The sequence below is a fragment of the Tupaia chinensis genome, unplaced genomic scaffold, assembly GCF_000334495.1.
Source record: "Tupaia chinensis unplaced genomic scaffold, TupChi_1.0 Scaffold146177_1, whole genome shotgun sequence".
NCBI classification, from domain to species: domain Eukaryota; kingdom Metazoa; phylum Chordata; class Mammalia; order Scandentia; family Tupaiidae; genus Tupaia; species Tupaia belangeri.
The window spans coordinates 2,317,150-2,335,241 of record NW_006206032.1 but is presented as its reverse complement, the minus strand read 5'-3'; the positions used below and the strand labels follow the sequence as shown (position 1 = coordinate 2,335,241).

The window sequence follows — 18,092 nt, the reverse complement described above, 5'->3', positions numbered from 1 at the left end:
TCATGGGATGATGCTGCATGAAGGTGCTCAACAGATAGCCTCTTGGTAACTGACTTCCCAGTTTCTAGAACTGTAAGAAATATTTTCTTTAAAAATTACCAAAGATAGGGACCAGCAGTTGGCATAATGGCTATGTCAATGGATTCTCATGTAGTAGGCAGCGATTTGAGTCCTGGACCTGGTGGCTTAAACTCATGCCAGGCACGTGTGCGTGCATGCCCAAAATCCTGAGAGGAGAATGGAGGAAAAGGGATTGTGGCGTGGCCATCCCCCCTGGGGGGGTGGGGGGGGTGATTTCTGGCTCTGTCTCTGTCCTTTCTGGCGAGCATACGTGCCCTATAGCAAAAACCTTTCAAAATAAATCCAACTTTTAAAAAAATTACCAAAGGTAATAGTTACCGGGGCTGGCAGGTGGCATGGTGGTTAAGGGCACTGTGCTCCCACATGGCTGACCATGGTTCAAGTACCAGAATTGGCAGCTTGCTTTCTCACTTCCTGCCCCCTACCCCTCTTGCTATGTACCTCTCTGGTGAAATTAAAATAAATAAATAAAATTAAATAAAAATAATTCTTTTTTAAAAAAAGGTAAGTTATCTGAAACCACAGTAATCTTTGAAAAATGTAAAGGTCAGAATCAGCAGGTGGTATGGACTGACCATGTTTCAAGACCCACAACTGGCACCTTTTTCACGTTCCCTCTCTCACTCACTGTCTCTTTCTGGTAAGTGCACATATCCTATATCAAATAATAATAATACTTTTTATAAATGTAAGGTTTACTCTCTTGACATCTGACTTCCTGTCTCACTTAGAAAAAAAATCCAAATTTTTATTACTATTTAACTTGCTAGAGGGCACATGTACTCACCTAACAGAGAGAGGCGATAGTGAGAAAGCAGCCCTCTCTTTGGTGCATACAATCCCTTCTTAATTCTCTTTTAAGGATTCTGGGCACAAATACAAATGCACCCAGTGTGTTTTCAAGCTGCTGGGTCCAGGACTCCAGCCAGATAGGATCCAGCTACTTTAACCACCATGCCAAAGGCTGGCCCCCCAATTCAAACTCTTTACCATTAATTTATGAATTCCTGCTTGGATTAACTTATGAATTCCTGCTTGATACAGTCTATCACACGCATTGTCTCTTCATTCCCACCCCTCAAGCACAATGCTCCAGACATAGTCTTCGTTCAGATGTTAGAACACCCTTGCTCACTTCTCACCTACAGTATTTGTACTAGCTGTTTATTGGGTCTAAAAAATCTTCGAAAAAAGACTTTTACAATTCAGAAGTTAAATTTCATCTCCTTAGAGATTTATCTAACCATCATTCTAAATTAGCTGCACAGTTATTCTTCACAGAATTACCATATTTTTCTATGTGACACTCATCTATGTATCTTATTAAAATTTCTTTCTCCTTGATTGCTTTCTGTCTCCTCTTACCAAAATTTCCATGAGAAAGCACTTGGTATATACATGTGCTCTCTGGTCAATCTTTAGGAAATGAATGACTTTATATTTAATGTTTTTCTTTTTCAAGTTTAAGAGTTAATACAATTTTATACAGAATTTAAATAATACTTTAGTTAGCAGACCACAGTACTCCAATTCGTCAACCAGAGTTCAAATTCAGCTTTTTTTTTTTTTTTTTTTGGAGAGGTTTTTGCTATAGGCCGCGTTTGCTCACCAGACAGACAGAGAGAGACAGAGAAATAGAAAGCGAGAAATCATCAGGGGGGTGGTGGGGGGGATGGCCAAGTTGCAATCCCTTCTCTTCCATTCTCCTCTCAGGATCTTGGGCACGCACGCACACGCGCCCAGCCTGAGTTTGAGCCAGCAGGTCCGGGACGCAAACCACAGCCGACTACGTGGGAGTCCTGCGACATAGCCATTACGCTAACTGCTGGTTTCCCAAATTCAGCTTCTTCAGCAAACAATTGTCGATGCATGGCTCTAACCAAGGTCTTCGATATTCCTGTTTCCTTACTTGCATAAAGGGAATATTACTTCATAAGATTAAACCCTGCAACATAGGAAAAGGTGCTTCAGCACTCAACGAAATTTTCCCAGTATTACACATAAACCCTGTCTACTTCTTGCCCTAGGTGTCAACGTTTCAAGGTCCTACCAATCCGTCCGAAAGCAAACCATCGCGCGCGCCACTACCGCCTTCTCTACCGTATGCAGGGGCAGCCGGGAAGCAGGGGAGGACCGGGAGGTCACGACGCACACTTCCGCCCCCGCGATCCTCGCAGCCAATCGGCCTCTGCTGCCCCGCCCCTTCCGCTCTGGGAGAAAACGGGCCCCAGAGCGTCTTCCGGCGGGAGCTGTGCGGCTCCTTATCATGGTGAGTTGGCCGGGGACTGAGGGTTTCTGCTGCAGGGGATTCCTGTTATTTTCTCCGGTCGCGAAGCAGCCTTGAAATGCCTCTGCCACCCAGAGGACTGGTGGTCGGCCCCGCCCCCCCCCCGGGAGAAGCGGCTTCGCCCGAAGGGGCCCCCTTAGAGCTCTGGTCCCCTTCGGTCTCTGACCCCTTTCTTTTGCTGCTCGGTATCCCAGTCCCGCACCAGACCGAGCTCTCAGCTCCTGACACGTTAGAGTTAACGAGTTCTCCCCACCGAGATTTCCTTGATGTAGAAATAAAAGTCTTTGCCGCCGTCAGCGAGCATCACCTACAAAAATGAATCTGAAAACAAGCCCACAGGACCTACGACCGTACTAGTCAAGCTGAGAGCAGATACGGTAACTTAGCCAGCGGAAATAAGGTTATAAGTAGGGGGTTTAAGCGGACCCCGCGCTCTGTAACCTGGCTTGATTGACTGGCAAGTGGCCTGGTATGGCAGCAAGTTTCCTAAGGGCATTGACTTCAGAAAGTCAAGGTGTTGACAGGACATCTTATTGCTGCTTTATTTTTGCGTTTGTAGAAACCAGAAGGTCCCAGTACGCGTTGTGGCTTTTGGAATGTGGTGGTTTCTCTAAAATTTGCGGGAGGAATTATTTTATGCCTGTAGAAATCAAGTATATAACTCTGGATTTTAGCTACAGATAAGGAGTCAGTTGTGATATCAGATGTCAAAGTGGTGTGCGCCTTTTGAAAATGTACCAGAAATGGGGCCGGTAGGTGGCGGGTGTTTAAGAGCCCTTGACTCCCACATGGGCGACTATGGTTCAAGTCCTGGATCTGGCGTCTTGCTTTCTCGCTTTCCTTCTTTCTCTTCTGGTAAAATTTTAATTAATTAAAGTAAAATAATTATATATAAAAAGGAAATGTACCAGAAAAATTCATGGAACACTTATTGATAAATTTCTGTTACTACATTGTTGTCACTACACTTTTTTTCCTTTACTGGATAAGGTTGAAAACCCACCTTTTTCACAACTCTAATAAATTTTCAGTATTCCTTTTTCACACAGAAAATAGATAAACATTTATCTATTTTTGACTTACAACTCTTCAAAATATTTACCATTGTGTAGCTGGAGTTATAATTCTGAAAGTGGACCATGTCACTCCCTCACTTAAAATTTGACAGGTTCTGTTTTCCTACAGCCCTCAGAGTTCCAACTTTACGATCTCTTTTCTACACACATTCATTCACAACAGCTATATTCCAGCCACAGTGAACAGCTTGCAAATCATGCAGTAGGGATTAGGCCCTTATACCTACCTCTCATCCTTATCCATATAGCCCTTACATGTCTAATTCTTTTACACTAACCTTTTTCTCCCTTGTCCCATTCCTTATTCTCAGCATAATGCAACCCATGACTTGTCTAAGCTTTGAAGAAAGCTTTTTACAACCACTCACATACTCCCTACTTGCTATGTGGGAACACATGCTTCTGCTTGAATTGGATCTGAATATTTTTTACATTTATAGTCTGTTAGTACCCTAGTCTACTATTTTCTTCAGTGTTTGGGTCAAAGTAGCCAAATTTAGGTAGAAATTGTGAGATCTTCAAGAAGTTCATGGAAAATGGGTATAGTGGAAAAATGATGCATAGATTTAATTTTTTTTCCGTACAAAATAAACTCATACTTTAATTCCATTTTTTCCATGAAAGTTTTAAAGTTCTTTCATACAGTATGATTTTTATAGTAATTGTGGCCTTTACTATGTAAGAAAGTATGCTATTAAAATTCAAATATTTAAGTACATGGCACTTAGCAATCAAATTGTTGTGTATGACAGATTGAAAATTGTGAAGGATTTTCCTCCTCTGGAAACAATTACTTGCTTTGGAATAACAACATTGTCTCTTTAGAAGTAGCTATAGAGGAATGCTCCCCATAGTCTAGTGGTTAAGGGAGTCAGATCTCACATGACCCATTGTGGTTCAAATCCATAACGTGATGACTTGAAAACATGCCAAGTGTGTGTTAGCTCACGCCCCAAATCCCTGTAGAATGGAGAAATAGAGAAGGGATTGCAGTGTGAACATGCCCCATTTGAGGGTTGGGAGCTGCTTTTTCTTTCTCCCTCTCTTTCTGTATCTCTGATGAGTACATGTACCAGCTGGCAATGAAAAAAAAAATAGCTGTAGACTTTCACTGCTAGGGACCAGCAGACCGCGTAATGGTTACGTGGCTTGATGACTCCCACATTGTCAACTGCAATTCAAGTCACGGGCCCAACGACTTAAACTCATGCCAGGTGTGTGTGCTTGCATGCCCAGAATCCCTAGAGAAGAATGGAGGAGAAGGGACTGCAGCATGATCATCTCCACTGGAGGATGATTGCTCACTTTCTGTCTTTCTGTCTCTGGCAGTCGTACATGCCCTGAAGCAAAAATGTCTCTAGAAAAAAAAAAAAAAAGAATTTTGCTATTAGAGGGACCAGCAGATGGCCTAATGGTTACATCACTTGACTCCCACATAGTCGACTACAGTTTCAGTCCTGGACCCAGCCATTTAAAAACCCATGCTGGGTGTGTGTGCGTGTGTGCCCAAATCCTCAAGAGGAGAATAGAGAGGAAGGGATTGTGGGTGGCCATCCCTTCTGTCTCTCCAGTGAGTGCATGTGCCCTATAGCAAAAATCTCCCAAAAAGAAAGAAAGAAATTTGGCTATCAGAAAGCTACGGCAGAAAAATTAATAGGGCCATGCTGTATTTTCAGCATATAAAAGGTTAAAAACCAATAGGGCCATGCTATATTTTCAATATATAAAAAGTTAAATATTTTCAGATAATAACTGAAACAATTGATAATCACATTATTTGGCATTATTCTCACTATTCCATTAAACATCATCAATTTAGTACCTCTTTGACCTTTCTCATAGACATGTACAATTTCTGCCTCATTATCTAAACCACATCAGAGGAAAGTAACTAGAGTGATTTTCATCACATTTGCAATGGCCTGATTTTAAATACAAGGGGACTTCAACAAGTTTGCAGAAAAATGGTATTAAAGTACAAGCTGATTTGGTGCCTCAAATTTTTAAAATATTCATCCATTTTTTTTAAGAATTATTTATTTATTATTGTTAATATTATTTTTCACATGAGTTTTGCCAGAGAAAGACAGAGAGGGAGAGAGAGAAAGCAAGCTGCCAGGTCTGGGACTCAAACCATGGCCAGCCATGTGTGAATTCCAGCACCTTAACCACCATGCCACCTGCTGGCCCTATCCATAGTTATTTCATGATATGGATTTTCCATGAACTTTTGTAAGATTCCTCATATAGACCACATAGCAAACAGAATATTCAGGGAGATGGGAATATGCTGGGAAGTTACCTGAAAAAGGCCTCCTCCAAAGCAATAGACACTGAGGCTCAGCAGGAGACTGGTATGACTACATATGGGGAGAGGCATACTGTTTTTTGTTTTTTTTGCTCAAGAGACAATATTAATTAATTATTTTATTTTTTTATTATCATCATCATAATCTTCTTTATATTACATTGGATTCTGTTTGTTTTCAAATATCCCCAGAAAGATTATTTCAGATTAGCAATACGGAATACTGTGGGGACCAGCAGGTGGTGTGGTGGTTAAGTCACTGGATGCTCACATGGGTGACCACGGTTCGAGTCCTGGACCTGGTGGCTTGCTTTCTTACTTTCCTTCTCTCTCTGTGTCCCTCTCTGGTCAAATTAAAATAAAATAATGAATAAGTTCAATATTTTTAAAAAACATTCATACCTACTGTGAATAAATTCATACCTACTGTGAATAATACCTACTTTGAATAAATTCAAACCTACTGTTAATAATAGGTATGAATTTAAACATGTTTCTGAACTTATGACTTTAAATGGGGTCATTTGTCTTTTTTTTAATTTGTAGAAACTCTCTGTTTATAAAGAAAATTGAGAATTGCCCTATTTATCATGAATTATACATTTTTTTACAGCTTTATTTTCCTCTCACAGTTTTTATCTTGTTTCTGTTTTCCCTTTGGAGTATTGTAGTCCCTCATGAACGTATGTACTAAAATTGATTGATTTTTTTTTTCCTGTACATTTCCTTGATTTAATGTCCCATTAAAGTGGTGTAATGGTTACGTCACTGGACTCCCACATAGTCAACCGTGGTTTGAGTCCCAGACTTGGTGTCTTCAAACTCACACCAGGCACATGTGCATGCATGCCCAAAAACTCAAGAGGAGAATGGAGGAGAAGGGATTGTGGCATGGCCACTCTTCTGGAGGATGATGTCTCACTTTCTATTTCTTTGTCTCTCTAGCAAATGCACACACCCTATAGCAAAAAAAAAAAAAAAACTCTTAAAAATGGCATATTCATATTTTATTCAAATATGCCATAGCTTTATATTAAATTTTTAATAAATTACTATATGGACTATTAGGAGTCTTCAAAAAAGTGCATGGAAGATGTACATTATGAAAAAACAGATGGATTTCAACATTTTTTTGTTGCATCCAAATAAACTTGTACTTTGGGGACCAGCAGGTGGCATGGTGGTTAAGGTGCTGGACACTCCCATATAGCCAACAATGATTCGAGTCCCAGACCTAGTGGCTTGCTTTCTCACTTTCCCTCTTTCTCTCTCTCTGTCTCTCTCTGATAAATTAAAGAAAATAATAACATGAATGAATAAATAAAATAAAAATAATAAACTTATACTTTAATGTCATTTTTCATGAATTTTTAGAGTCCATTTGTGTACTAAGTATGTAACATCTCTATCAGAATAGTATTTTGGGCGAGCAGCAGATGCTATATTGGCTATATTGCTGGATTTCCACGTATTCGACCGCAGTTTGAGTCCCAGACCAAGTGGCTTAAAACTCACATCAGGCACATGTGTGTGCATGCCCAAAATCTCAGGAGAAAAATGGAGAAAGGATTGCAGTGTGGCTACCTCCCCTGGGGGGTAATTTCTCGCATTCTGTCTCTCTGGCAAGCACACGTGCCCTATAGCAAAAATCTCTGTCAAAAAAAAAATGCCTTTTATTAAATAGCTCATATTTCCTCTCACTAATACTGTATACTGCTTTCATCACAAGTTAATTCCTTATGTATGTTTGAACTCTCCTTTCTGTTGAGGCTTTTCCTGTAATGTTTCCCTAAATTTGAGTGGCAAGTCACCTCTACTTGCCCTTTGGTATCCTTTTGCACCGGTAACCCTTCTGCTAGGCCCTATCTCTGCTTGCTCCGTATTAAGGGCAGTGAAGACTATCTAGATGTCAGATACTTTGCTCAGTGTCTAAGACCCAACCTCAGAGATTCTACTCTAATAGTTGCAGAAATTTCACCTGTAGAGCTTTGATCAGGTGAATTATAATATTTCTTTCCAGTGGAGTTATTTAGTAAACTACTTCCTTTTCTGGCTTAAATTGCCTTATCGTTTTAAAAGTAGAGAGTGTAGTACAGGTAACATAGTTAAAGTACCTGGGTCCAACATGACCCAGCAGCTCAAAATGTATGCCTAAAATCCTTTAGGAAAAATGGAAGAAAAATAATTATGGCATGACTGTTCTCTGTGGGAGGATGCTTCCTCACTTTTCTCATTTTCTCCCTTTTTTTCTCTCTCTGTGGCCTAACTAAAATGCTGGGTTTGAGTTCCTATTCAGCCATTTACTTTGTGACCTTGGACAGCTTGCAAAAAATCTGGAGTATTATATTTAATTGATAAATGCATGTAAATTACTTAGAGTGAGTGCTTATCATATAGTAAGTGCCTGTCATATAGTGAGTACTCAAATATTAGTAGTTGTTACTAGTGTATCATATCATAGAAACTATGAAGAATATTAGATACTAAAATATTGCTTTGTATATTTTTTGTTTTTCTAAAGGGGACAATTCATCTCTTTCGAAAACCACAAAGATCCTTTTTTGGAAAGTTATTACAGGAATTTAGACTTGTTGCAGCTGACCGGAGGGTAAGTTATTTATTTATTTATTTTTTTAAAGAGGATTTTGCCTTAGAGCTCACACCCTAGGGTGGGCAGGGGTGGGGGGAGACAGAGACAGTGAGAGGGAAAGTGAGAAATCACCCCCTACAGGGGATGGCCACACTGCAATCTCTTCTCCTCTATTCTCTCAGGATCTTGGGCACTCATGCATACACTCCCGGCTTGAGTTTTAAACCACCAGGTTTAAAACTTGAACCGTGGTCAACTATGTGGGAGTCCAGCAATGTAACCATTACACTATTCACTGGTCCCAGGAAAAGGTAACTTCTAAGGCAAATAGAAATCTCTGTCAGTATACAGTTTTCATTTATCCATGGTAGGTGTTTTTTTCTTTATGAAAAAAAGAGAAAGGGAGAGAAATAGAGATAGGTTGTTTTTTGTTTGGTTTGGGTTTTCGGTGTTTTCTTTTTGGTTTTGTTTTGTTATTTGAGATAGGTATTTTTAACTGAATCTTGCTATATTGTGATCCTCCTGCTCTGATCTCCTAATTAGCTAGGACTACAGGTCGTTGCAGCCATGCCTAGAGTGTTCAGATTGGCTTTAAAACCAAATCCCTAGTTCATTCAGGTTTCTGCATTCATAGATGACCATTTCCTTTCATTTTTCTGTCTTCAAGCTTGCAAAGCCTACTTTATCTTCACTCTAATCTGTTGATCTTGCTTCTTTTTTTCACTGAGCTGAAAATAATCAGGTGGCATAGTGGTTATGGCATTGGACCCCACCTCCACACGTCGGACTACAGTTCAGTTCCTAAACCTGGTGGCTTGAAATTCACACCAGGTGCAGGTGCATGTGGATGTATGCCCAAAATCCCAAGAGGAGAAGGGATTGTGCCATGGCCATACCCGCTGGGGAGTGATTTCTCACTTTCTGTCTTTCTTTGTTTCTTCTCTCTTTGACTTTTCGGAAAAGTGCACACACATACCCTATAGCAAAAATCTCTCTTAAAAAAAAAAAAGGAACCCAAAGAAAATTCCACATCCTATCATTAGGATATCAACCAACACCTTGCTTTCCCTCCTAGTTTTTTTTTTTTTTTTTTTTGAGACTTTTTTTTTGCTATAGGGCGTGTGCGCTCCCAAGAAAGAGAGACACAAACAGACAGAGAGTGAGAAATCACCCCCCAGGGGAGATGGCCATTCCACAGTCCCTTCTCCTCCATTCTCCTCTTGGGATCTTGGGCACGCACGCACGCACACGTGCCTGGCATGAATTTAAGCCACCAGGTCTGGGACTTGAACCATGGTCGACTACTTGGGAGTCCAGTGACATAGCCATTATGGTAACTGCTGGTCCCCCCTCTTTATTGTTTTTAAATTTCATTTGTTATTTTCATGAGAGAGAAAAAGAGAAAGTAAGGGAGTGGGGTGGAACAAAAATAAAACACATTTCACTTGATTTCTTTATCCTTTATTTTTGGAATACCTTTCTTTATTCCTCTAAAATCTAGCTATTTTCTTTCTTTCTTTTTTTTTTTTTTGGAGAGGTTTTTGCTATAGGGCACATGCGCTCACCAGACAGACAGAGAGACAGAGAGACAGAAAGCGAGAAATCACTCCCTGGGGGGATGGCCACGCTGCACTCCCTTCTCCTCCATTCTCCTCTCCGGATCTTGGGCACACACGCACACGCACCCGGCGTGAGTTTAAGCCACCAGGTCTGGGACTCGAACCATGACCAACTACGTGGGATCCCAGCAACATAGCCATTACACTAATTGCTGGTCCCTAAATCTAGCTATTTTCAAGGTTTAACTTCATGTGTTCTCTTTTCTATGAACTTTTTTTTTTTTTTAGAGGGTTTTGCTATATAGGGCGCGTGCGCTGGCCTGACAGACAGAGACAGAGAGACAGAAAGTGAGAAATCAGCCCCTAGGGGGGATGGCCACACCACAGTCCCTTCTCCTCCATTCTCTTCTCAGGATCTTGGGCACGCACACACACGCGCCCGGCGTGAGTTTTAAGCCACTGGGTCCAGGACGTGAACCGCGGTTGACTACGTGGGAGTCCAGCGACATAGCCATTACGCTAACTGCTGGTCCCTCTATGAACTTTTAAACCATGCCTTTCCCTCTTCAGTCCATTTCATGTAACTTAAATAATCAACTATGTGTCTTTGTTGGTAACTTTTTATTTTTATATCATTTCAAAATTATAGCGAAATTACAAGATTAATATAAGAAGCACCATTATGCCCTTTGCTCAGATTTACCAATTGTTTACATTTTGTACCATTTGCTTTATCATTGTTTGCATATATACATATTTATAAAGCAAAAATGGCGTACATATATTTGCATGATTTTTCTCAACTATTTGAGAGTTTAATAGTATCAATTTATTTTCTCTTAAAAAATTTCCTTCTGGGAATTATTGTTTATATTTGTATATTATTGCTAATAATTTGGTTAATGAAAATTTGGGTAGAGATAGAAAATGTGACACACAAATTGTGCTTATTTCTTTGTCTATCAGAGTATAAATTCCAGCAACTTGAACAGATCCACTGATAAATTTATCAGCACTGTACAAACAAGAATTATTTTCTTTCTCAAATCCCTTCTCCATTTTCCTCTCAGGATCTTGGGCACACATGCACATGCACCCATTGTGACTTTCAAGCCAGAGGGTTTAAGACTCAAACTATGGCCATCCATATGGGAGTACAGTGATGTAAACTCAATGCCACCTTCTGGTCCCCTTTATTTATTTTTATTATTATTTTTTTAATGAGCAGATATTTCTGTCTCTTTTTCTCTTTTCTATGAACTTTTTTTTTTTTTTGAGAGGTTTTTGCTATAGGGCGCGTGCGCTGGCCTGACAGACAGAGACAGAGAGACAGAAAGTGAGAAATCAGCCCCTAGGGGGGATGGCCACACCACAGTCCCTTCTCCTCCATTCTCTTCTCAGGATCTTGGGCACGCACACACACGCGCCCGGCGTGAGTTTTAAGCCACTGGGTCCAGGACGTGAACCGCGGTTGACTACGTGGGAGTCCAGCGACATAGCCATTACGCTAACTGCTGGTCCCTCTATGAACTTTTAAACCATGCCTTTCCCTCTTCAGTCCATTTCATGTAACTTAAATAATCAACTATGTGTCTTTGTTGGTAACTTTTTATTTTTATATCATTTCAAAATTATAGCGAAATTACAAGATTAATATAAGAAGCACCATTATGCCCTTTGCTCAGATTTACCAATTGTTTACATTTTGTACCATTTGCTTTATCATTGTTTGCATATATACATATTTATAAAGCAAAAATGGCGTACATATATTTGCATGATTTTTCTCAACTATTTGAGAGTTTAATAGTATCAATTTATTTTCTCTTAAAAAATTTCCTTCTGGGAATTATTGTTTATATTTGTATATTATTGCTAATAATTTGGTTAATGAAAATTTGGGTAGAGATAGAAAATGTGACACACAAATTGTGCTTATTTCTTTGTCTATCAGAGTATAAATTCCAGCAACTTGAACAGATCCACTGATAAATTTATCAGCACTGTACAAACAAGAATTATTTTCTTTCTCATAGTCCTGGAAGATACTCCTCTTTGGTGCAATAAATTTGATATGTACGGGCTTCCTGCTTATGTGGTGCAGTTCTACAAATAGCATAGGTATGTTGCCATTTTTATTTTTATGGAGTTAATTTCTAGTCTCACTTTTATTCTTCTGATTTTTTTACCAGTTTTAAATTTTTTCATTTTCTTTTGTTGTGTGTTTTTTTTTTTTTTTTTTTGCATGTGCTTGCAAATGCAAAGAGAGAGAGGGAAAATGAGAAATCGCCCCTTGGGGCTTGGTCATGCTGTAGTCCTTTCTCCTCCATTCTCCTCTCAAGATTTTAGGCACACCGAGTGTGTTTTTCAAACCGTTGGATCCAGGATTTCAGTTGTGCAGTTGGCCATGTGGGATCCAGTGCCTTAATCACCATGCCACTGACTGGCCCTATTCTGATTTTAAATAAAAATTTATCTTCCTGCTCCATGGGAATCCAGCAACATAACCATTACACAATCTGCTGGTCCTGTAGCTACATATAATAAAGTTACTACAATAGATAATTAGCACCATATGAAGTTGGTTGGTACCTATACAATTTTTTTTGATAATGGACACCCCTAGTATGAGCAATTTGGTGACTTGTCATATGTCCTTAATAATGAATTCAGTAACATTTTAATCAAACTTTTTGTTGTTTTGCAGCTTTAACTGCTTATACTTATCTGACCATTTTTGATCTTTTTAGGTAAGTTTTTAAAAATTTTCTTAATGTTTTGAATCCAGTGAGGAATGTGTCACATTGAATTTATAAAGTTACTTTCTTTCTTAGAAGAAAGTAATGTTCTATATGTAAAATGATCAAAATCTATAGACAATAATAGAGACATAATAGAAGAAAATCTCATTTATGTAATAATAGAAAAGATAAATGTATAAATTTAACAAAATACATACATACTCTGTATAAAGAAAACTTTACATGGTCCCGAAGAACAAAATATAAAAGAAGACTTAAAAATAGAAAGGTGTGTTGGACTCATAGTCTCATGCTTAAGGGAGCTGGATCCCACATGACTAACTGTAGTTCAAATCACAGCCCCTGCCACTTGAAAAACACACCAGGCAGATATGTATGGGTACCCCAATTCCTGATATTAGAATATTAAATATTATAAGTGATGATATTTTACATGGAGGTGTAGAAATATATTTTAATGAAGAACGTTAATACTATGATGATGTTATTAAACTGCAGAAATTAAATAGAATGATTTATACATAAATAAAATGTATTAATGTTTTTTTTCATATATGTGTGTATGTATATATATACACACACCTTTTTTGGGGGGGGGGAGAGGTTTTTGCTATAGGGCGCGTGTGCTCGCCAGACAGACAGAGAGAGACATAGAGACAGAAAGCGAGAAACCCCCCCCCAGGGGGGATGGTCACGCCACAATCCCTTCTCCTCCATTCTCCTCTCGAGATCTTGGGTATGCACGCACATGCGCCCGGCATGAGTTTTAAGCCACCGGATCCAGGACGTGAACCACAGTCAACTACGTGGGAGTCCAGCGACATAGCCATTACGCTAACTGCTGGTTCCCAGCCTTTTTTTTTTTTAAGAGGGAGTTTTTTGCCATAGGTCACATGCACTTGCTAAAGAGAAAGAGAAAATGAGAAATCACCCCCCAGGGATGTGGCCATGCTGCAGTCACCTCTCCATCTCCCTCTCAGAATTCTGGGCATGCCATGCACACCTGCCTTGCTTGAATCTCAAACTGCTGCATATAGGACTTGAACTGCGGTCAGCCATGTGAGAGTCCAGCATCCCAATCACCATACCACCTTGCTAACCCCTGTTAGATTTATATATTATTAGGAAATAAACTAGATCAGTATAACATATTTTATTAAATCTTGGATTTCAACAGTTCTAAGACAATTATTTTTTATGTCTTCAAGAAAGAGAAAGATATAGTATATTTTCATCTTTATTTTAGTGTCATTAAAACATGAAAAAAAAATGCTGCCTTAAATTAAGATTTTATTTATTTATTGAGAAAGTTGTGTTTGGATTCTAGCTTGTGTTATAATTTGTTTTAGTTTCTAGCTTGTGTTATAATTTGTTTTAGTTTCATCATATGTTAAAAGCTGTCATCTATGTATACCATGCATTAGAATATTCATTGTGATTTGATGTTAAATTATTAGAATAATTACTAGAATAATTCATTCTAATAAAAAGTAATAGTTATACTAATACAGTATTTAAATAATTCATTGTTTAGTCTATGCAAACACTGATAACTTTCAGCAACTTCAGAATTCTTTTTTTAAAGAATTATTTTATTTAACTTCGTTTATTTATTTACTTATTTTAATTTGACCAGAGAAGGACAGAGTGAGAGAGAGAGAGAGGGAGAGAGAAAACCGCCAGGTCCAGAACTTAAACTGCAGTCAGCCGTGTAGGAGTCCAGTACCCTAGCCACCCCACTACCTGCTGGCCCACAACTTTAGAATTCTGAAAACTTAAATTTGTTTGCATATTCTCTTCTTGCTCTAGTTCTAATGCTAGAATTATTTTTCTTTCTGCTTAGCTTAATGACATGTTTAATAAGTTACTGGGTAATGATGAAGAAACCTAGCCCTGTCTATTCATTTGGGTAAGTTCAAATTATTTCATTTTCTGCTAACTTGCAACTATTAAAATAATAATTATAGTCATCATTAAAGAACTAGCCAGAGTATTTCCAGAAAATAGATGCTGCTAGCTTACTAAAATGGTGATCAAATGAAGTAGATAGAAAATCATCTTCCAAAAGGATTTTAGAAAAGAAACATGACTATTTAAAATATAAATCATTTTAAAATGTTCACATTTAGCTTTTTTATATATTTTATGAAACAATTATTAACATAAAATATTCATATTAAATTCTCTAAAATTTTGGGAATCTCTTATTTTAGTTAAAGATCCTACAAAGGATTTTTATGTATCTTCAAACTATTGAAGTAATATGACATATTTTAATATTATGCTGTAGAAGAAATGGATTTTTGTCTTGAGGATTTGGATTTGGGAGCAGTGAAATAAAGATTTTGAGATTTCTGTTTCTATAATTTTGAAATTATTCAAAGTTGAAATTTGGGTGATAATCTTTTATATTAGAGAGTTTTATAAAAATGTATTGATATTAGAAAAATGAGTTCTTTCTGATTCAAGAAAACAAAAGAATAATTTTACGTTAGTTAAAAAACTCCCAGGTCAGCCCTGCCACACAGTGGTTAAGTGGTAGTTAAGCGCTGTGCACGGAAAGCTGGATCCCATATGGCTGACTGCAGTTGAAGTCCTGGCTCTGTGTGTTCATGCCCCAAATCCCTATAGGATGGAAAAATGGCCATGCCTCACTGGGGTACTCTCTCTCTCTTTTTCTCTCTCTCTCTCTGTCTTTATCTCTGATGAGTGTATATGCCCTCTGCTGATAAAGAAACAGAAGAAAAGGAACTCTTGTATCAATCTTACCCTTCTTCCCCACCTTACCCTTCACTGGGATTACATTGTTTCAAAGCAAGTCAGGTTTTATTTATTTAAACTGCGTAACAAAGTAACCAAGAAGTGTTACTTTGGTATTCTAACAGGTCTCTGAAATTTGATACAGTTTAACTATTACTAAGATAATCAGTTATAAAATATAGTAAACCTATATATGGAAATCTATTACTCTGAGTCAAATTTTAGCTTACTGGTGATGGAAATCTAAAACTAGCTTTGGGGTGGGAAACATGATTTATGAAATCAAAACTATGGAAAAACAGTAACTGTCATAGGGACTTAGTCCACGGAGATCATTGTCTTTTTATTATTACCTCTCGGGATTGCTTTTCTTTTTTTCTTTTTCTTTTTATTTTTTGAGAGGTTTTTGCTATAGGACACATGCACTCACCAGAAAGACAGAGACAGAGAAACAGACAGCGAGAAATCACCCACTGGAGGGATGTCCATGCTGCAATTCTTTCTCCATTCTCCTTTTGGGATCTTGGGCACGCACACACACACGCCTGGTATGAGTTTAAGCCACTGGATCTGGGCCTTGAACAGTGGTCAACTGCATGGGAGTCCGGTAACATAGCCATTACATCAACTGCTGGTCCCGCTCTATTTTTTTTTTTTTTTGTAATAATTATTTTATTTAACTTTATTTATTTTAATTTGACCAAGAGGGACAGAGAGAGAGAGAGAAGGTGAGAAAGCAAGCTGTCAGGTCCGGGACTCGAACTGCAGTCAGCCATGTGGGAGTCCTTAACCACCATACCACCTGCCAACCCGTGTTTCTTTCTTTTTTTTATTTTTTAAATGTCAGAAGGCATACAGACATGAGAGAGAGAACAAGAACTTTCTTTCAGTGCTGCAATCCTTTTCGCTCCAGTTCTTCATTTTGTCAGGAACCTGGGCACATGCACACATGCACTTGGGATTTGAATGGCCACTGGCCATGTGGAATCCAGCCTCCTTTCCAAGTGCTTAGCTATGGCACTATGGGCCAGCCCAGGCCTGCTTTTCTCTGTATGCCAGGTTCAGTCTCTCTGCTCACTTTTCTCTTATCAGTCTGTAATGATAACTCCTAGCAAGACTTTAACTCACATTTCTCACCTTATCCCTAGTTCTAGTTCAAAAATCACAATAAAGGGAACCAGCAGTTAGCGTAATGGCTATGTCGCTGGACTCCCACATAGTCGACCGTGGTTCGTGTCCCGGACCCGGTGGCTTAAAACTCTCGCTGAGCGTGTGTGTGTGCGTGCCCAAGATCTTGAGAGGAGAATGGAGGAGAAGGGATTGCGACATGGCCATCCCCCCTGGGGGGTGATTTCTCGCTTTCTGTCTCTACGTCTCTCTCTGTCTGTCTGGCGAGCGCATGCGCCCTATATCAAAAACCACTCCAAAAAAAAAAAAATCACAATAAAGAACTATTTTATCTCTTTTGGAACAGGCATCAGTTACTGCAGACAGGAATTAAGGTCATGTGAGGACATGACGACTCCCATTTTTGCCCAGTTGCTTAGGGTGAACAGGAAAGGAAGAAACAATTTTAGACTTAAACAAAGTTAAATATTCAGATGCTATTATAATCAATCGCTTAGGGGACCAGCAGTTGGTGTAAAGGCTATGTCACTGGACTCCCATGTAGTCGACTGCGTTTCGAGTCCCGGACCTGGTGGCTTAAACTCACGCTGGGCATGTGTGCGTGTGTGCCCAAGATCCCGAGAGGAGGATGGAGAAGGGATTGCAGCATGACCACTCCCCCTGGGGGCGATTTCTGCCTGTCTATGTCTTTCTGGCAAGCCCATGTGCCCTATAGCAAAAACCTGTCCAAAAAAAAAAAAATCACTTAAAGTGTCATTTATATTTAGCAATTTCAAAATTCAGTTATCCGAAGAGATCCATCTAGTTTCAGACCACTTCCTTCATAGCTTCACATGGGTTACTAATTGGTGTTATAAAATTAGGACAGAATTCTTTTTTTTTTCCGAGAGTTTTTTTTTCCTATAGGGTGCGTGCACTTGCCAGAAAGACAGAGAGAGACAGAGAGACAGAAAGCGAGAAATAACCCCCCCCGGGGGGGAGGGGGATGGCCATGCTGTAATCCCTTCTCCTCCATTCTCCTCTCGGGATCTTGGGCACACACGCACACATGCCCAGCGTGAGTTTAAGCCACTGGGTCTGGGACTTGAACCGCAGTCGGCTTACATGGGAGTCCAGCAACAAAGCCATTACACCAACTGCTGATTCCAGGACAAAATTCTTGATTTCTCTCCCCCACTCCCAGCCTGTTTCTCTGTGGTTTTCAGTATATTCAGTATATACTATCAGGACTCAGTTACTCAAGCAAAAAATTATAGGGATTATCCTTGATTATTCTCTTTTCTCCTGCCTCTATCCATCAACAGATTATATCAAGGAAACCAACAAACACAAGCAGAATTAGCCCCCATTCCCATGTATCGCCAGTGCTACCATCCTGGTGCTACCATTCCTGGTGCTACCACCCGAGTACTACCATCCCAATACAACCATCCCTTTACTACTACCCAGTACTACCACCCCAGTACTACCATCCTGGTGCTACCACCCCAGTACTACCACCCCAGTAATACCATCTCAGTACTACCATCCCAGTGCTACCA

At 39.3% G+C, this 18,092-nt stretch overlaps 1 protein-coding gene across 2 annotated transcripts in view; it reads left to right on the top strand.

Moving 5' to 3' along the window:
• The first annotated feature begins 2,136 nt into the window (after positions 1-2,136).
• Positions 2,137-18,092, top strand: part of SLC30A6 (solute carrier family 30 member 6) — a 41,527-nt gene continuing 25,571 nt past the window's right edge. The window contains exons 1-5 of one of the 2 annotated variants that reach the window (XM_014584277.2): positions 2,137-2,350; positions 8,274-8,360; positions 11,938-12,022; positions 12,609-12,651; positions 14,507-14,572. In XM_014584277.2, the coding sequence (XP_014439763.1) occupies positions 2,348-2,350; positions 8,274-8,360; positions 11,938-12,022; positions 12,609-12,651; positions 14,507-14,572 (284 nt within the window). In that variant the 5' untranslated portion in view covers positions 2,137-2,347. The remainder of the gene's footprint in view (positions 2,351-8,273; positions 8,361-11,937; positions 12,023-12,608; positions 12,652-14,506; positions 14,573-18,092) is intronic. The other variant, XM_006168805.3, reaches the window with a different exon arrangement.